The 21,141-nt window shown below is 45.8% G+C and overlaps 1 protein-coding gene across 1 annotated transcript in view; it reads left to right on the forward strand.

Annotated features, from left to right (window-relative positions):
* Window positions 1-21,141, forward strand: part of MYBPC3 (myosin binding protein C3) — a 156,483-nt gene that overhangs the window by 128,556 nt on the left and 6,786 nt on the right. The window contains exons 29-31 of the mRNA XM_075927458.1: window positions 10,301-10,440; window positions 16,353-16,512; window positions 17,898-18,034. Of these exons, the coding sequence (XP_075783573.1) occupies window positions 10,301-10,440; window positions 16,353-16,512; window positions 17,898-18,034 (437 nt within the window). The remainder of the gene's footprint in view (window positions 1-10,300; window positions 10,441-16,352; window positions 16,513-17,897; window positions 18,035-21,141) is intronic.

Below are 21,141 nucleotides of genomic sequence, written 5' to 3' on the forward strand. Positions count from 1 at the left end.
TCCCTCCTTAGATCCAGTACACCACTCTTGATTTTCACATTGCAATCAAGCCTTCTCACCAGGGATATCTCCATTTTATATAAGGGAGGCTCACTTCCAGTTTATGGTCCTTCCCTTTGAACTGTCCACAGTGTCCTATACTTTTACCAAATGTATGACAGTGATGTCTGCCTTCTTCTGCCATCATGGTGTCCAGGTTTACCCTTATCTGAATGATTAGCTTCTAAGGGGCTGGTTCTGACAGCAGGTGGTGGCTCAGGTGGGCCTCACCCAGACCACACTCACACGAATAGGCCATCTGCTCAACCCTAGAAAATTGACCCTCACATCCACACAAAGGATCAAGGTCATGGGGGGCAGTTCTGGATGCCACTGAGGCTCTGGTGTTTCTGCCAAAGCAGAGTTTGGTTGCAATAACCAACTGTTACAGTGTCATAGATTTCCCTATCACCACTGCCAGAATGTGCCTCTAATTCCTGGGCCACATGGTTGCTTGCACGTATGTTGTTCTGTTTGCCAGGCTCCATCTCCGGCTGCTGCAATCATGATTCAAATCAGTGTATTGCCCAGCCCGTGATAGCATCAACATGGTGTTGACAATCCCTCACCACATTATCCATGCACTCCAGGGGTGGCTGGACCCACAGTCAGTGAAGGTCAGAGTCCCCTTCCATGCTCCAGAGCTTATGACTGCCCTCATCACAGAGGCTTTCCGCTTTGAGCTGGGAGGCTCACCTTGGAGATTTCACCGTCTAGGCAATGGGGACAGTGGAGGAATTGTCTCTCTACAGCAGTGTTCACAGGCTCCAGGCCATCCGCCTTATGCATCAAGCATTTCTGTCTCACCTTTGAGGGTGAAGTGTGGTAATTATGATGAACAAGACCTCCATGTACTATATCAACAAGCCAGGTGGAGCCCAGAAAGCTTTTCAGTTGTGGAAGCTTTGCATAGCCCATTCTATACATCTGGGGTCATCATACCTCCTAGGGGTCCAGAATCGGCTAGCAGACCATCTCAGCTGGAACTTCATTTCCCACCAGTGGTTGATCCAACCAGATGGCATCCCCGCTATTTTCCAGAGGTAGAGGTTCTCCAGTTAGACTGCTTTGCAACCCAAGATAACTGAAAGTGCTCACAGTTTTGCTCCTTCTGGAACCTCAGTTTGGGTCACTGGCAGACACATTCCTGATCCCATTGCAGAAAAGACTGTTGTATGCATTCCCATCATTCCCACTGGCCCACGAAGTGCTTCTCAAAATTTGCAAGGACATCATCTTTCCTGGGCCCACCGGCACTGGTAACCCACACTGCTGGAACTGTCAGTTCAATCACCTGCCTCACTAGCTTTCCTCCCGGACCTCATCACACAGGACAATAGTTGCCTCCACCACCCGAATCTTTGTTCCCTCCCTTTCATGGAGTATAGGCTGCATGACTGAACCTGGCTAAGCAAGCATGCTCAGAACAAGTCCAGCATGTCCTAATCAGCAGCAGGAAGCCCTCTACCAGACATATACCTAGACAATGAAAACAACTTTCAAGCTAGTGCTCTCAACACAGTCTGGCCTCCACATTTGCCTCTCTCCCTCAGGTGCTTGAATACCTCATGTCCTTTGAACTGTAGGGTCTCACAACAATATGTGAACCCAGTGGCCATATTGGCATTCCATCGGGGAGAGGCAAGTTGCTCTGTCTTCATGAGCCCCCTGGTTGGGTGCTTCCTTAAGAGTATGGACAGACTCTATCCACTGGTCAAGTGCCTGATCCCTGTTTGGGATCTTAACCTGGTCCTCTCCATGCTTTTGGGGCATCCTTTCAAACTTTTAGCCATGTCTTCCCTCCTGTACCTCTCACGGAAAGTGACTTTTCTGGTAGCCATCACTTTGGCATGTGTTAACACTCGAGCTTCCCTACATGATCTTTAATAAGGACAAAGTACAGCTTAGACCTCACCTGGCTTTCCATACCAGCCAAGACATATTCCTGCCAGTTTTTTACCCAAAGCCCAACAAGAGCCCATGAGAGCAAAAGCTGTACTCCCCTCCATGTCAGAACAGTCCCTGCCTTCTACACTGACCATACTAAATGCTTCTGCAAATCTTCACAGCTCTTTGTGGCAGTGGCTAACAATATGAAAGGGCTGCCAGTATCATCACAGTGTATCTCCTCTTGGATCACGGCATGTTTTCGGAAGCACTATGACTTAGCCAAGGTTCCCCAGCGTACTCCATATGGGTGCAGGCCACCTTGGCTGCTTTCCTGGCTCATGTCCTTTCTAGGACATCTATAGACCACATGGTCTTTCATCCATACCTTCATGTCGCACTACACCATCATGTATCAATCCAGTTAATATGAGGTCTCGGCAAAACAAGTGCTCCAGTCAGGAAGTCATTGACTTTGATCCCTCCTCCTGGGTAAGGCTTATGACTCACCTAATTGGAACTGTAATAGAAATGTAGCCATGTTAGTCTGGTGTAGCTGAAGCAAAATGCAGGACTATGTAGCACTTTAAAGATTAACAAGATGGTTTATTAGATGATGAGCTTTCGTGGGCCAGACCCACTTCCTCAGATCAAATAGTGGAAGAAAATAGTCACAACCATATATACCAAAGGATACAATTAAAAAAAATGAACACATATGAAAAGGACAAATCACATTTCAGAACAGAAGGGGGATGCGGGGGGGGGGGGAAGGAAGGTAAATGTCTGAGTTAATGATATTAGAAGTGGGGAAAGGTAGATGTCTGTGAGCTAATGGTATTAGAGGTGATAATTGGGGAAGCTATCTTTGTAAGGGGTAAGGTAGTTGGTGTCTTTGTTCAACACCCCCCCCCCCCCCGCCGGAGAGTGTCGAATTTTAGCATGAATGACAGTTCAGAGGATTCCCTTTCAAGTGCAGATGTAAAAGGTCTTTGTAGCAGAATGCAGGTAGTTAAGTCGTTGAGACAGTGTCCTTTCTGGTTGAAATGGCAAGAAACTGTTTTTTCTTTGTGATCCTGTCTGATATCTGTTTTGTGGGCATTAATCCTTTGGCGAAGTGTCTGAGATGTTTGTCCAATGTACATAGCAGACGGACACTTTCGGCACATGATAGCATAAATTATATTTCTGGATGCGCAGGAATATGCGTTCTTGATCTTATAACTCACTTAGGTCCAATAATGGTATCAGCAGAATGAATATGTGGACAAAGCTGGCAACGGGGTTTGTTGCAAGGGAAGGTACCAGGGTTGGTATTAGTGTGGTATGTCCTGTGGTTGTTGGTAAGAATCATCTTGATGTTAGACAACCACCTAACCTCAAGATGATTCTTACCAACAACCACAGGACATACCACACTAATACCAATAATTTTTTCATCTTTGGTGCTAACCATCCACAAATATTTAAAAGATAAAACATTGCTTAGTCATATTGTATGTATTTTGTTCTTTTAGGAAGCAAAGTTAAATCACTTCCTTCAGACCTAATCATTTTTGTTCTCCTCAAGTTTCCTCCAATTTGTCAATATCTTGCTGGGAATGTGTAATTTTACTGAAATGTATTCATATAATTCTGACACTTTAGAACTGATAATATGGAGCTTATTGAATACTATTTAAATGTTTAAAGTTTAAGATATACAGGATAAAGATGGCTATAACAAGCACCTAATGTTTCTTGACAGAGGACAAAGGCACGCTCTGGTTCTTTACCACTATGTTAAGTATTTTCCTTTCAATGTTTGGTACCTCTCATATTGTAAAAATGACTATATTTTCTCTCTCTCTCTCTCTCTCTCTCACTCTCTCTCTCACTCACACACACACGCACGCACGCACGCTTCCCACAGAAAACTAATGGCTGACAAAGTTTGAGTAATCTTATTTCACTTATTAAGATGTACTAGCTTTCTAAATTCTTAGGTGGATGGATAGCTTTGTCACATTAAATAAATTTCAAGTTAATCTCCCACTGATAACTTAAAGGGCTTAGATATTTACAGAATCTTCTGCAGCCAAAGCATGCACTTTAATTATTGACTTTGCCCCTCATTCATCAGAGCTGTCCTACTTCACTTCTGTAAACATCTTCTGCTCTCCAGATTTGTATGTTCTTGGCAGGAGAGAAATGTGGGAGAAACAGACAGGCTGTTTTTTATTGACAGCAGCACTGCAGTTGCTGCATTACATCATGAACAGGTCAACTGAAAGGTGAGAGCCCAACCTGGCTGTCAGAGAACCAATACATCAACAATGATCCTTTGATAAATCACTTAAGTTTCCTTGACAGATGTCTACTTGCTAAGGGATTAATGCCTATAGCTTCATACTCTTACCTTTCAAGGATTGGGGTGATGAAGCAGTTTCTTTTTGTCAAGGATTTTGATTCCCTTCCTTCACAGTTTGAGCTTATGGGACAATCCTCAAGCACATCCCGCTTCATGGGTGTTCAGGGGAACAATCCACAAAGTCTCTGTCCTTTAACATTTCACAATGCCTCATTTGGCTGATTCTTACCAGTTACTGGATAATTGGCAACTCTACCGGGCTGGAGCTTCCCCCCACCCCCACCCCAACACAGTGGGTGCTCCTGCCCAGCTGGAACAGTCCCCACCCATGGCAGAGGGTCGCCTCCATCCTGGCCATGCCCACCATACCACATGCAAAAGTAAGTGCTTGTTCTTAAGACTGAGAGAACATTCTATCACTTCAAAGCTCCCAACATTGCAGAACATTCATAATAACCTCATCTTCAAGGCTAGCTTTTCCTTCCCTAAATTCAGATTGGTATCTAGCTATGCAGTGTTTAGTAATGATAAATGACCATTCTGTTCTTCCATGTAGAACTTTTGAGCAGATGTTCTTGCAGAATACACTGTCCCATCTGTAGGAATCAAACACCCAAAAGACTTGTTGGGTCATCTTGTCCATCAATTTACTGCAGGGGTTGGCAACCTATGGCTCGCGAGTCAAATATGGCTGAGTATGGCATCAAATATAGCTCTTTTGGCCATCCCCAATTGTCCTGCTGCACTATGTGCCAGAGCTGCAGCAGGACCAAGGTGTGGCTGTACCTGGGGCTGGGGCCATGGTGTAGCCCGAGGAGCAGCCACACCATGGACCCAGCACACAGGACAGCTGCTCACCACGCAGCCCTACTCTGGGAGCAGCCAGGCAGCCCTGGCCACAGCTTCAGCCCTTCCCCAGCTCCCATCTGTCCCCAACCCCAATCCTGGGGCAGACCCTGCAGTCTGGCCCCTATCTGGCTACAGGAAGGTGGTGGGGGCTGATAACAGTACCCCTCTTCTGCTGCAGCACAGGTAGGAGAGAAGGCCACAATCTGGCTGTAGCAATCCTAGCCTGGCCCCTTGCCCAACCACTGCTGCTGCGGTGCAGCAGCCCAGCCCCGACCAGGTAAGGTAATCCGGCTCCAGGTCCCCCCCCACACACTACTTCCCACCTCCAGCGCCCTTCCCTGCCTCCTGTATCTCCCACACACCCCAACTCCCTGCCCTGTGCCCCTCATATATCCCAGCCCAGACTCCTGCACCTCCACATCCCGAGCCCCCTATCAGAACATTCCTGTACCAATCATACACCTGAACCCTTTGCCCTGAGCCCCTCGTGTACCCTAATCCTGACTCCTGCACCCCCACATCTCAAGCCCCCTGCCATAAGATTGACAGAAGATAGCCTGAATGTGTGCATGAAGCTGAATTTGATCAGTCATGATGTAAACTTCAAAGAAATCTGCAAAAAGATGCAGCAGCAGAAGTCCCATTAAATAGTCTGTTAGTAAAATGTTTCATTTATGGTATTATTAATCATCATGTCAATTATCAATAATATTAAGTTGTATATTTTCAGTCATGTAAACGGGCATACTCCTTGTTGACCACTTGTTCTGAATTTTGATGTAGTTTGGCTTTTTGGTTTGAAAAAGTTGCCGACCCCTGATTTACTATAGGATTGCTCCTTGCAGTATATTGCTCTCTTTAAGTGCTCTGCCTTTCTTACATTACAAACTACACAGAGTATGAAGGGGCTTCATAGCATATTGCATGAAAGAATGAGTACAGCTTGATAAGGCACATCATTTTCTAGGCATCTGTTTAAAACACCTCTGATAACATATGTTACTTTTCTCATCTGAGCCACAACCATGGCTTCACAGCTTCTCGTGGCTCCCCTTAGCTGGAAACAGCAAACTGGAGCCAATGGGAGCCACAAGGTTCCGTGGCTACAGACCCTTTTAAACAAAATGGCATCAGCCAGTTAGCAGCTTTCCCAAAGCAGTTCTGAAACCCACTGTGAGAATCACTGCTGTAGAATATCTTCTCTTACAGACTTCAACTGCACAAGACAGTGCTCCACACTATTGGCTTATTTCACTCAGCCAATTCATCTCGATTCTGGCTTTGTCAGTTTTTTGTCCTAATCTTTGCATCCTTAGGCACTTTTATTCATTACACAGAGTTGTAATGTTTAACCATTACATAACTAGTTGTGACTTCTCCCCCCAATCTGATATTTGAGATGGCTACAAAAATCAAAGTCAGAATAGCTATGGTAGCTGAGCACCTCGCAACATTGAATTAATCCTCACAACATCCTGTGATATGGCAGAAGTAGCAGCTAGTTCTACATGAAAACTAAAACAAACATACAGTTCTGTATTTTCACCAATCATTTCCCCAAAATTCCAGAAGGCTTTTTTTTTTAAATGAATTTAGATGTCTGTGTCTGGAATGTGCATTCCAAATCATCACTTCACACTGCTCTCAAGAGTGTAGAAGTGTTACTGATAAACAGCAGTTGGCTTCATTTGAAAGCTCCTAAAATAAATAACCATTGACTCAGTCCTCTGATTTTTTTCTATTCACAGTACGACAGAATTCTAATCTCTTCTACAGCAAGGCAGTGAGAGAGCTAGAAAATCATTGTGTGTGTGTCAAGAGGCAAAGGAAAACTCAAAACTGAGTGTTGTCTGCATATTGCTGGCATTTAAAACAATGTCTCAATTTCCCTTAAAAACTCTGGTGTACATGTTAAGAATGATGGAGAAGAGAATCAACCTTCATGAGACTTCCTGAGTGCTCCAGAGATAAAAGAGACGTTTTCCAATCACCACACTCTGTTACTGTCTTGAAAGGAAGGAATAAAAGCCAATTCAGTATCTTACAATGTATTCCTGCCACTTTACAAAGGTTTTTGAGACTGATACACACACAGGTAGTAAATTTAGCAGATCTAGTTAAGACCTGTCATATAACCTAAAGATTGCTCTCCTATTGATCCTGTTACTCTACTCTGGACGAGAAAAGCACAGGAAGTTAATGGGACAGTTTCTCCTGATGACCCCAAATGGTGCAGAGCCTACAGTAACTTGACTTTAAGGTATGTCGATTCCAGCTATGTTACTAATGTAGCTGAAATTGAATAGCTTAGGTCAACTTTCTATTGTAGTGTAGAGGTAGCCTGAGGCAGGACAGTAGAAAAGGTGCGAGAACTAAGGATGCAGGAAGTGTTTTCATACTGCCTGGCTTGAAGTGGTTTCCATTATAAGCAGGGTTTACAGTTTCATTCAATAAATAAGCACCCCAATATAAAAATTGTTCTTGCACCCCTGGACAGCAGTATGATCTCTGTATAAAAACGCCAAAGACAGATCCAGAAACATGAGTATAGACTTTCTGCAGTTTATAGGCTGGAGGTGATCATCCGTCTGTCCCACTAATGCCATCTTGATTCTGACTTGGTCTTAAACCCAGTTGGGAGGGATGCAGGATATTGATGATAGATGTATTTGGAGATAGCCTGAAGCTCGTTTCTAATTTAATTTGCTCCAAAAAAAAAAGAGGTTAGTCAACAAGCAGTAATCTGTGAAATTAAAGTTAAACGTAAATAGGCCAGACTGTGGCATGTTTTACCGGGTAGCTTTCTCTCATCAAAGATGGTGTTGAGTTGACAATCTCTATATCATCCTCAGATGTCTTTAACTAGCACATGATGAGAACAGATCAATCATCAGTGGTGAATCAGATTTCTTGCAGCAGTCCTACAGTTTCTTGGTATGTGAATGAGCTAAATTCACTGGGAGGGGAAAGGTGCTTTCTGACTTAGACTTATGAATAACTGCTGGTGTCCTGATCATATAATGTTGATGGCTCTGAAGGAATTTGTTACTGGGATATAGGGAAGAAGTTTGGATTAACAAGGTGGTTCATAATCTTGAAATTTCCCCAGGCTCTTACATGTAAAATTGATGACATATTAATTACAATAGAGAAAAACAGCTTGTGCTGGAGTTTAACTGCCAGTTTTCTGTCAGTGCCATTTGTTTTCTTTCTGCATGTTTCATCTTACCAGAAAACTATGGCGATCTGCTGGAATGACTGCAAGGGTACTTTTAGGTACCAGGCTGATCAACAGCAGAAGCCAGTTCACAAGGTCAAAGTCTCACCAAATCTTCCATTCTTGAGTCTTCAGTTGGGTAATGTTTTCATTGAGGATACTTTGGAAATTATTTGGGACTACAAGTTCATAGAATAGGGGAAGGTTACTAATAAAACCTTCTTTCTGCATGATACCTAAGTTCTTATATCAATTAGAGGTTTATAGTGGACTCTCCAAGATAAAGGTCAGTTTCTTCCATTTCTTTTGTCTACTTCTAGACAGATGATCCAGTCTAAGGTGTGACTGACCATGTTAGTCCTTTATGAGTCACCTTATAGACCACCTCCCCATGAGACCAACAGTGGACGTAATAGCTGAAAAGCCTGATACCGTTCTGTATATTTTAAAAGAATCCAGGTTTGGGCTTTGGAAATACTTCCAACAGGAGCAAATTATAGAGAAAACGTCTTGACCTACTGGCTTTCTGCTCCTGCAAGTTTAATTCCTGTGAAAGATAGATGAAGTGATACAGATGGCAAAGATGAAATGGGGCACTCTTCGATAACAAGAACCTGGGCCACTTAAGCTTTGTAGAAAATCAGCATTTTGAATTTCACCCAGAAGTGACTGTCCACCATGCAAGAGAGAAACACACAGTTGTAACATGCTTACGGTCACTCAACTTTAACCAGAAGTAGAGAACTTTACACTTTGTACTAGTCAAAACTTCTTGGGTAGTTCTTAAGAGAATTCTGCACTCATCAAGCCTAGAGGTATCAAAGAGGCACACATACACATGGTGAAAAAATCATATTAAAGTACTTATCCTCTTGATAAAGCCATAGATGAAACAGTATTTGTTGTCATTGATAAAAGCTGGGAGTGTGATGAATCAAATCATACTCAAGAGAATAAATCAGTTTAACAGTGGGTGGGGAAGACACCTCAATCAAGAGACAGGTTAACTGTCCTCAAAATGTTTCTCTCTGACAATCCATACCAACTCAGTCTTATTTGGAGTAAGCTAAAGCCATCCATATCTCACTGTCTGGCTAACCGGGCACAGCATGGATATGTCTGAATACTTCTGAAGGCACAAAATAGAGCTAAGTACAGTCTGCAAACCGATAACAATGTAACCTCTATATATCAAAATGTTTCACCGGCTTTATACAGACTTTGTAAAACAGCAGTGGCAAAACTCAGCCATGTGGGATTCCTCAGCTGTGTCACTGGAAGAAAAAACATCACCCACCATCATCCTCTAATTTCACACTGAAAGAAATGTGTGGACCCAATCTACAGATCCAAGGAATTTAAGGATTTTGGATGTTAGAGTTGGCTTGTCACCATCTTTTTACTGATATTCTTAGAGATAGGAGATTAGAGATTGGGCAATATTAAAGTAGAACACTGGCGCGCGCACACACATGCACACACACACACAGAAATGACATTAACATTCTCTCCAATAAAGTGCTTGTCTTGCCTTTATCAGTCTATCTAGCCCAACCTAGATGCAGTGCCTAGGTGGTTCAACACATTTCCCTCAGTGCACATAAGATCTCTTACTGAAAAACAGATTAATTTAGTCACAGAAGACTGTGTATAATAAAAGACAGGCAAAAAGACCCATCCGACATCACAAGCAGTTCTTGTTTGATTCAAGGGATAAGTAAAGGCATGGGTGGTTCAAGTTTTTGAGAAGTCTCTAAATGGTATGCAGAACTCCAAATATAATGTAAACTTTTTATTTTCATGGTTTAACTTTCAACTTTAACTTTCCATAAAAAAGGTGTTTTACTTTGGGATAATTATACAACTTAGTAACAATTTTTTTCCTACTTGGAAGGAAATGATGAAAATCAAAGATCCTGAAATGAGAACTAAGATTGTCTGATTTGTTTCCTCTGTAGACAAACCAGGTCCACCTCAGAATGTCAAAATCATAGATGTGTGGGGATTCAACGTCGCTCTGGAGTGGAAACCACCTCAAGATGATGGCAATGCACAGATCTTGGGGTACACAATCCAGAAGGCAGACAAAAAGACAATGGTGAGAGACATTGATACTTGCTGATAATTCCTAAACTCACTTGAAATTGGATAGAATGAGAATAGGGCCAGGTAGAGCATGAAAATAGGATGTTGAACCAGAACTTTCAGGGGTTGTGTATCAACTGATACGATTTTTTACCTTGTTCTGAGCACTTGAGTTAAAATAGAGTAGAGTCATGTTGATTTCATTGATGATTATGGTCATTAAAGCTGTGTCTGAAGACTTAGGAAGACAGACCTCTTCCTCTCCACTCATCTGAGGAAGTGGGTTTTGCCCACGAAAGCTCATGATTCTATATAAATATTGTCTGTAAGGCGGGGTCTCAAATCTTTTTAAGCACAAGATCGCTTTTTGAATTTAAATGCAATCCACAATCTACCTCAGACCCAAATACCCTTGCCCCACCTCTTTCATGGCTCTTCTCCAAGGCCCTGCCTCTGTTCACTCCATCCTCCCTCTTTTTCACCAAGCAGGGGCAGAGGATTGGGGCACAGGATCTGGCCTTGGGCTAAAGGATCTGGAATGTTAGTGGGGCTCTGAGCTAAGCCTAGGGCAGGCAACCGGGATGCAGGCGGGGATTCAGGGTACAGGCTCTGGGAAGGAGTTTGGGTAAGAGGGCTCAGGAGTAGGGCAGGGGCTTGGGGCATAGGGGAACAAGACTGGGGTAGGGATTCAGAGCTGGTTCCAGCTGGACTCTGCTTACTACAGATACCTCCTGGGTGGTGGTGCAGTGGGGTGTAGGGTTTCCGTCCGCCCCCACAGCATTGCCCGTCGTCAACTGCGGGGAATTGGCTCTGCTGACGGCGATACTACCCAATTCAGGCCATTGTCCTCCGACAGTGCCCACACAGCCTGGGCTATACCCCTTCCGGGGGGGGGGGGGGCATTCGTTCCTTCTCAGTTATGCCACGGAGGCCGGGGGAGGGGTGCCGGTGTCCGCTGTACTTTCCTGGGCAAGGCACTCCGTGTCAAGTCGGTTAAGGGTGCGGCTATTGCCGCAAAATTAGGTACAAAGCGCCGATAATATCCTGCCAGCCCCAGGAATAGTCGTACCTGCTTTTTGGTTCTCAGTGGTGCGTAGTTTCGCAGGGCCTCGATCTTGTCCACCAAGGGTCTGAGTTGGCCGCGCCCCACAGTGTAGCCCAGGTAGGCCACCTCTCGTTCCCCAAAATGGCACTTACTTGGGTTGGCGGTAAGCCCCGCGTATCTTGGAGTGTGCTGAGTACGGCCTCCACCCTCTGGAGATGTTCAGGCCACGTTGTGCTATGGATGATAACATCATCTATATAGGCTGCAGCGTACTGACCGTGCTCCCTCAAGACTTTGTCCATTAGCCGCTGAAAAGTCGCCGCTGCGCCATTAAGGCCAAAGGGCATTCGGATGAAATGGTACAGCCCGAAGGGTGTCGAGAACGCCGTCTTCTCTCGTGAGGCGGCAGTAAGGGGGATCTGCCAATACCCTCAGGTGAGGTCGATGGTAGAAAGGTACTGGGCCCTCCCAAGGCGATCCAGCAACTCATCTACTCGGGGCATGGGGTAGGCATCAAACCGGGACACGCTGTTGACTTTACGAAAATCGATGCAAAACCGCATTGACCCGTCATGTTTTGGGACAAGGACTATAGGGCTCCTCCACTCACTGCGCGATTCTGCCACTATTCCCCACTGTATCATCCGTTGTAATTCTTCTCGGACCGGTTCCCACATCTTCCGGGGGAGGGGACGGACTGGTTCTCGTACACTTTTCCCAGACTTGGTCGCAATATGATGGTAGGCCCATGTGGTCTGTCTGGGCTGGTCAGTCATCACCCGTGGGAACCGGCGTAGAATAGTCTCCAGGTCTGCCTTTTGCGTCGGTGATAGGCTCACTCCCACCTGAAATGACACTGTAGGGGCGGCCTCCCCTTCCCCCGGCCCTAATTCGGGATCAGGGGGCACTGGATTCACCCACAACCCCTCTCAGGCCTTCCATGCTTTCAAGAGGTTGACATGATATAGCTTGGTCCCCCTCCAACCTCCAGTTAACTTCACCTCGTAATCGACTTCACCCACCCTTTGTACTATTTCGAAGGGCCCTTGCCATTTGGCAAGTAATTTCGAGTCCTGGGTTGGGAGTAACAGTAGGACTTGCTCACCCAGCTCGAAAGTCCTCAAGCGGGTGCCCCTGTTGTAATACCCTGCCTGCATGGCTTGGGCTAATTCTAAGTTAGTCCTCGCAAACTCCCCAAGGGTATGCAATTTCTGTCTCAAGTTAAGGATGTACTGCACAGAGCTGTGCACCCTGGTCTCCTGTTCTTCCCAGCTTTCCCTAATAATGTCCAAGATCCCTCTAGGCCGGCGCCCGTATAGTAGTTCAAATGGTGAGAAGCCTGTGGAGGCTTGGGGGACTTCGCGCACCACAAACAGTAGCATGGGTAACAATTTGTCCCATTCCTCAGGTTCTTTGCCTGCAAACTTTCGCAACATCCCTTTCAGGGTCCTATTAAACCGTTCGACCAACCCATTGGTTTGGGGATGGTACACTGAGGTTTTCAGGCTCTTTATTCGCAAGAGTTGGCACAACTCTCCCATCAGTTTGGATGTAACGTTTGTACCCTGATCCGTCAGGATCTCCTTGGGTACTCCCACCCTGGCAAAAATCTTTATCAACTCTGATGCCAGGTTCGGTACGGTGGTGTTTCATAATGGTACCGCCTCGGGGTACCGTGTGGTGTAATCGATTACCACTAGTATATACTGGTGCCCCGCCTTCGTTCTTTCCAAGGGGCCCACCAAGCCCATGGCAATCCTTTCAAAAGGGACTTCTATCACGGGAAGAGGGATCAGAGGGGCTTTTGGTACCCCTTTTGGCCCTGCCCGCTGGCACTTGGGGCACGAGCCGCAAAAGTCCTTCACCTCCCTATATATTCCTGGCCAGTAGAACCTCTGCAACACTCGCTGCAGGGTCTTCTCGTATCCCAAGTGTCCCGCCAACGGATTGGCATGTGCCAGCTCTAAGAGCTGAGGGCGATATCTCCGGGGAACCAATAGGTGACGCACCAAGCCACCCTCTTCCTCCCCCTCTGCGATCCGGTACAGGCGGTCTTGGCATACCTCGAAGCGGGGGCTCTTGTGCTTTCCCTCCTCCTCGGTAACCAGATCGTCCGCGTCCCTGGCGTCAGCCCAGGCGCGCTGAAGTGCCAAGTTCTCTCGTTGTTCTCGTAGGAAGTCCCCTTCCCATACACCAAGGGGGGAGTAGATGTCCTGGTCTTCACCCTCCCCCTGTGGAGGGTTGGCTCCCAGGTCTCCATCCATATTCATAGGGCCGCCGTCTGGCTGCTCAGTCTGCTGGCCCGGTCCCCCAAGCAACCCTTCCCGGGTCAGAAGGGTACCCTGGCGTTGCCATTCGCCCATGGCCCTTCGAAAGCCACTCCAATCTCGCCCCAGTAGAACGGGGTATACCAATTTCGGGGCTACCACCACATAACACCAACTTACTTGGTCGTCGTCCGCTATTCGGACCCAGGTAGTGGGGTATTGGTGCATGTCCCCGTGTACGCACTGCACGCACACGGGCGGCCCCCTCGGGCCTCCCTCCTCGACTAGCTCCGCCCTTACTATAGATTGGCTACAGCCAGAGTCTACAAGGGCTAGGACCCGGTGGTCCCCAATCTGGACCTGTCTCTGGATTCGACCTCCCCTCCCAATGTTGAGGTCCCTCTCTCCCGTCAGGACCTGCGCATAGGTGCAGTCCATGTACGGGTAGCGCTTTTGAAAATGGCTTTCCGGCCCGCCCCTGTCGCAGGCCCTCTTAGGCGGTCCCCGTTTACTTGGAGCCTTTCTGCCTTCACCCAGGGTGGGCCGCTTTTCTTGCGGAGCACCCTTCAATGGCGTTGTCCATGCTGGAGCCAGCCTCCTTCCCGCCCCCTGACCTCCTTCTTGGCTTCGGTCCCTCTCAGGGCTCCCCTTTGGTCGCCATGGCCAGGGGAGTTCGGTCCTAGGGGGAGGGCCGGTCCTACCTGGGCTGCTTGTTCCTTCCGCTGTTTCTACAGCCTTATAGTCGTTCCTCAGGTCGACCGCCTCGTCTACGGTTGACGGGGGGCACCGTCGCAGCACGCGTGGCCCTCCACTGGGGAGGATACTTAGAAACTGTGAGTGCACCCACTGTTTCTGCTGGCTCTGGAACTTCTCTGATAGCTCCCTCACCAGTTGCCTCTGCTGCTCCTGGTGCCGCGCTGAGAGCTGTTGTATCAAGAACGTTTGTTGCTGCAGGTTCTGTCGCTGGACCTGGGTTAGCCACTCCAGCACCTGGGCCAGTTCCATCCTGCCGGTGTCCGCAATGTCTGCCTCTCCCCCCCCCCCCCAACGGGGGGTGGGGAGAGGGGAAAAGTTCCGCCTCCTGTAAATGTGTCTAAGCAAACAATAAGTTAGGCTCCCCCACCAATCTTAAACCAAAAACTCTCTAGCAAATCTCCTCTGATACTGTCCCCTTTTACTCCAGGGGAGGGGGTCGGTTAGATGCCCCCATTCTCCACCATCTTGTAGGGTTTCCGTCTGCCCCCACAGCGTTGCCCGTCAACTGCGGGGAATTGGCTCTGCTGACGGCGATACTACCCAATTCAGGCCACTGTCCTCTGACAGTGCCCACACAATCTGGGCTTTACCCCTTCCGGGGGGGACATTCGTTCCTTCTCAGTTATGCCACGGAGGCCGGGGGAGGGGTGCCGGGTAGGGGGGAGAAAAGGGGGCCTGGGCCCACCCTCACTCCCAGGCCCCAGCCCAGGGCCCCAAAGGACACGGACCAGCTCCGGTCCAGGGCTAGTATGGCAGGGGCGTCCTCCTGAAACCTGTCCACATGAGGGGGCTCCGGTAGGGCCCTCTCCTGGGCTACTTCCTCTCCGTTCTGCCTCCCCCCTTTTACTGCTGCTGGCCTGCTCGTCCCTCCGTGGGTCAGCTGCTCGTCTCTCCGGACGATCTTCCGGACCCCGTTGCTCCACGGCGGTCCACAAAGTCCTGCTTTCCGCAGCCAAGAGTGGGGGGTTTGCCCTCACCCCGCCCCCTTCCCTCACGCCTGAGGAGGCATTTAAACTTCCCGTCGTGCCTGGCGCCGGAGGGTGACGTGCTCCTGACGTCACCAGCTGACTCCACCCCTCCCGCTGTGTTTGCGTCGCCACCGCCGCCGAGGCGGTCAGCTGGTCCGCAACGCGGGTGCAGCCGGCACAATGCCGGTGCGCACGCCCCTGCCACCCAAGAAGGGCTTTTGCCGCGGGGGTTTTAGTGCGGGGTTGCGGGACCCCGTCACATGGGGCTAAGGCAGGCTCACCCCTGTCTTGGCCCTTCACCATTCTCAAAAGCAGCCAGCAAACTTCCTCTATCCCAAGCCCTATTATGCCCCCCGCTTCCATTCTGTGGAGATAGACTACAGGATTTTTCCTGGTGGTTTGGTGGGGGTTTTTTTGCGGAGTGGGGGAGGGGGTTCCGGTATTTTTGTTTCAACCATCTGGCAACCCTATCTACTGGTTTGTGACCACTGCTATAGGCCTACTCTTTTTTTTTTCTAATTTACAGACTAATACGGCTACCCCGAGACCTATAATAGTTTACATTTAGTTTATAAAGGTTTATATGCAATAACTATAAGGGTTAGAAACGTTTGTGTTTTATGCAAGTACATGTTTAATTTTTTTTTTTGCCAGAATGAAGATCAAAGTAAGAAAATAAGTAAGGTTTTTAATTTCCTTTAAAGAAACTTGTGTACTATCACTTACTCTGTCAGAAATTGACATTCCCCAAACCATTGTTGCTTGATAGCTATCTTCTTCATTAACACTGGCAAGGAAGGTCATTATACCACAACCAGTACAATCTTTGACCCTTTAAACCTTTTTCAAGATATTCTACTTTTTCTAACAAGGTATAATATCCTTATAGGAATGGTATACTGTATTTGACCACTATCGGCGTACCAACTGTGTAGTGTCAGACCTGATTATGGGGAATGAATACTATTTCCGAGTCTTCAGTGAAAATTTGTGTGGACTGAGTGAAACTGCTGCTACAACTAAAACGCCTGCCTACATACAAAAGACAGGTAACTCACATTCTTCAAAACAAAGGTTACAAAAGACTGACTCACAGATAAGCCACATTTAGCTAGTTGAGTGATGCATTATAGACATAAGAGAGTACAGAATTACTGGGCATAGGAGCAAAAACTTTTCCCATTACTTAATAGTGGGCAGTTTCTAATCTTTTAGATCCCTTATACAACCACACTGACATATTTATGTCAGTTTAATAAAGACAATAGCAAAGTTTAATAAAGATAAATGCAAAGTGCTCCACTTAGGAAGGAACAATCAGTTTCACACATACAGAATGGGAAGCAACTGTCTAGGAAGGAGTATGGCAGAAAGGGATCTAAGGGGTTATAGTGGTCCACAAGCTGAATATGAGTCAGCAGTGTGATGCAGTTGCAAAAAAAGCAAACACGATTCTGGGATGAATTAACAGGTGTGTTGTGAGCAAGACATGAGAAGTCATACTTCCGCTCTACTCTGCGCTAGTTAGGCCTCAGCTGGAGTATTGGGTCCAATTCTGAGCACCGCATTTCAGGAAGGATGTGGATAAATTGGAGAGGGTCCAGAGAAGAGCAACAAGAATGATTAAAGGTCTAGAGAACATGACCTATGAAGGAAGGCTGAAAGAATTGGGTTTGTTTAGTTTAGAAAAGAGAAGATTAAGGGGGGACATGATAGAAGTTTTCAGGTATCTAAAAGGGTGTCACAAAGAGGAGGGAGAAAAATTGTTCTACTTGGCCCCTGAGGCTAGGACAAGAAACAATGGGCTTAAACTTCAACAAGGGAGGTTTAGATTGGACATTAGGAAAAACTTCCTAACTGTCAGCGTCGTTAAACACTGGAATAAGTTGCCTGGGGAGGTTGTGGAATCACCATCTCTGGAGACATTTAAGAGCAGGTTAGATAAATGTCTGGCAGGGATGATCTATACAGTATTTGGTCCTGCCATGAGGGCAGGGGACTGGACTCGATGACCTCTTGAGGTCCCTTCCAGTCCTAGTATTCTATGATTCTATGATTTATGTACACTCAGCCACTGATGTTGAAGAATCATGAGTTAGGAATCTAGAACTCATGAAATTAAAAACAGATTTGGGGGATTATCTTCTGGGTTTTAAGCTGTTAGAGTTCATGCTTTCAGGCTTTTCCATGCGACCATAAGGGCTAGAAATTTATTTTGTAAATAAAAACAGATTCTCACGTAATCCCAGGACTCCCGGAGCTGGGGATTTTAAGAAAAAATACCTCATTACATCACAAAAGTTGGCAATTCTGATGTTTTAACACTATTGCTTTTCTAAAACAGCATAGATAAAAATAAAATTTCAGGTAGACTGTATTCACTATGCAGGTTTTAAGAAAGAATTCTTACTAGATTACTCTGTTTGAATTGCAGGCACCATTTATAAACCACCCAGTTACAAAGAGCACAACTTCTCTGAAGCCCCCAAATTCACTCATCCCCTGGTAGACCGTTCCGTGATCTCTGGATACAATGCTACGCTCAGTTGTGCTGTAAGAGGAATCCCTAAGGTACAAATTACACTAGTTATCATCTATATAATTGTGACAAGTCAAAAGCCTACTGTAACTACCCTAAAATCCATGCCAGCTTCATGAAATTACACTGTTCTAATTATTGAGCTACATTATAGGAATCAAGTCCATACTATCCCTCCACATCCTAGAAGTTAAATAATGTTCCAATGAAAAACCTAAACATCAACAAAAGCAATAAAGTGATACAGCATGAAACATAAGGTTTTAAATACCCAGGTCAGGAAGTTGAAAATTACTCTTGGTATAAGCAATGTGAACTCTGACCCCTTCCAAGTCTATATTATAATTGGGCCTTCCATTACATTAGAGGACAATGCAACCAACCTACTATTCACTTAACAGAATTCAAAGGAGATACTTCTTTTCCATTACTTTTAGTGCACCTGTGTAACTTGTGTTTCTGAATGCATATTGTATAATCAAGTAGTAAAATACACTGCTATAATTTGTATGCACAAGGAGACAGCATTAAAAAAAATCTCAGGCTGATTTTAACACTTTCTTCGCTCTCAATTATTTGCTGAGCTCTATTCAGGGTGAACTGTACTTGGTACCTTTTTCACTGAGTATTAAGAAAAAGCAGCAGAAAGAATATCAACCACAGGCTACGATTATATTCAGCCTCTGAAGGCAGACTGAACAGGGTGAAAAGGGCCATATATGCACTTAAGAAATGTACCATGCTAAGTAATGATTGATTCTCCTCAATCAACTGAAACTTGTATCCAACACACAGCTGTTTCAGTTATCACTGATTTTCTCTAACACACTAGATTATGTTTTTTGTAATTGTCAAATGAGTCAGTAATTTGAATCCCAGTTTGGATGATTCTCCAAATTGAAGCAAACCCTGCTCGTCTTGCCATCCCACAGTGTGGCCTCTCTATCTCTAAGACACTTTTCTGTACCTACAGTGCCAATTGTACGCTTGTCAGAAGACACATGCAAATGTCTCTGTACCGGCTGTACAGATGTTGTGGATCTTTCACAGACAGCACTTCCTTGTGATAAAGCTTTTACATTTTTAATAACTCTATTCTATCAAGGATGTCTCAGGTATAAAGTGCATTCCATGAACATGCTGCCACGAAACAGTAGCCAGTATTCATTGCCAAACAGCACTGACACACAAGGTGAAAATCTAGAACAAGAAAGAGGGCTATTGACAAAAATTCAAGAGTGGACAAAGTTGTTGAAGAACAGGTATCATCAAAGCTGTCTCATCCATAGGACAGCTCAGGGCAGCTGCCCCAGGCCCTGTGCTTTTGGGTGGGTCTGTGGTGGCTACTTCAATTGTCCTATGGATGGGGTGGTCTGATCTCAATGTTGATTTTAGTCACAGGACCCACTGTGGACTGGGACCCCTTTCACATTCACCTGTTGCAGGAGCTGCTGGAAGTGGAGTGATCAAGCAGCCTTCCCCCCTCTATACCCCTGAACCCTGTATCACTCAGGGGAGTCAAGCAGGCTTCCTGCTCCCAGAGTGACTTGCTCCCAGAGTGACCTGGTCCACTCCACTTCCTGCTCCCAGAGTGACCTGGCTGGGAGATGGTGGTGGAGCTGAGCAAGCTTCTGGGTCGCTCCACTTTCTGCAGCTTCTGGCACCTAGGTGAGTATAGGGAACCTGAGCCCTGCTGCCGCTCCACACCAGGCTCCCTGGTAATTCCTTGGATCATATCGCTCAGGAAAGGGAACTTCGGGGAAAGGATGCAATAGGGTGGGAGGGGGTGGAAAAGGGGCAGGGAAAGATGAGATGTGGCAGAGCTTGTGGGAAGGGATTGTCCCAGGCCTCCTAGGAACAGCCCTGGATATCATTAATATGATTCAGTATAGATGCACAAGACTTGTCAAGCAAGAGAGACAACGACAAAATAGAAAAAGCGATACCTTTACATCAGTGGATCCAAAAGCATGTTATAAAGAAGATCAGTATCATTATTCCAATTTTACAGATGAGGACACTGAGGCATAAGGCTGCTAATTCTAAAAATAAAACAGATGCCACAAAGACTTAGTTGTTACTGTTTAAATCCTATTGCTACATTAAAGATTCCACTAGGTTTAAGAGATGAAGGATAAACCTGGGCAAAAGTGCAAGGCACATATTTTAATTTAAATTTTTATTTCACCTTCTTAGTTGCAAAATTAGAAGACTTTATTTAGTCCCACACTGCCATCAGAAGGAAAAAATGCATGAAATACAAAAAATACTTGACCACCTGCATGTATGCAGGTTTTCAACACTGTGCAGTACAACAGAGTAGGGAGACTTTCCCTCTTGTACTTTATATGCCTCCTCCTGGCACCCAGGCAGCATGAAAAATAAGAAGGAAACAGATGGGGTGATAAGCAGGGTAGGAGGAGGAGGAACAAGCTGGAGGACAGGAGCAGAAGTGGCCAGGGACAGACTTGAGGGAATTGAGCAGAAAGAAATAGAATCAGGGGAAATAGAGGGGGACACAAGTAGAAGGAAACAGAGACCAAGAATCTGTAAAAGCTATAAGCACACTTCCTTGAAGAACCTAAAACTAAATTCAGGACTCCCAAATCCCAACATTCCTCTGTTATCAGCAAACAGCTTGGAAATTCACTGATAAAATTGGTCTCTCATCCCCTTCTACTAACTAGCTCATAGTGTACTGTTACTAGGAATTCAATTTTAAAATTGTAATCCTAGGGGTAAACCACATATGGATTAATATGGCTCCACCACATAAAGCTTGTTTTCTTTTTCCAATTGCTTTTTTAGAAATCTAGGAAATTACATACAAGATAAACTATGCTTAAAGATTGTTACAGTTGCCAAGTTAAACACCCAAAATCCAAGAAACGCCAGAACTGAGACTGACCTTGCAACCTTAATTCAGCCCTCTGATGTGTATACATTTTTATAGTCTTCAATTACATGATTACATACTTTTTTCCTATGAGACCTCTGGCTCATACAGTGCACAAGATGGACAGTGCTCAGGGTTCTATAGTAAACAAGTCTGTATTTTTCAGGATCCCTGCCTCAGCTGAGGAAATAGGAAAGTGTACATTGAATGAGGCAGCAACTGTAGGAAGAGGGATGGTCTTGT

Source organism: Pelodiscus sinensis, chromosome 4 (assembly GCF_049634645.1).
Source record: "Pelodiscus sinensis isolate JC-2024 chromosome 4, ASM4963464v1, whole genome shotgun sequence".
NCBI lineage: Eukaryota > Metazoa > Chordata > Testudines > Trionychidae > Pelodiscus > Pelodiscus sinensis.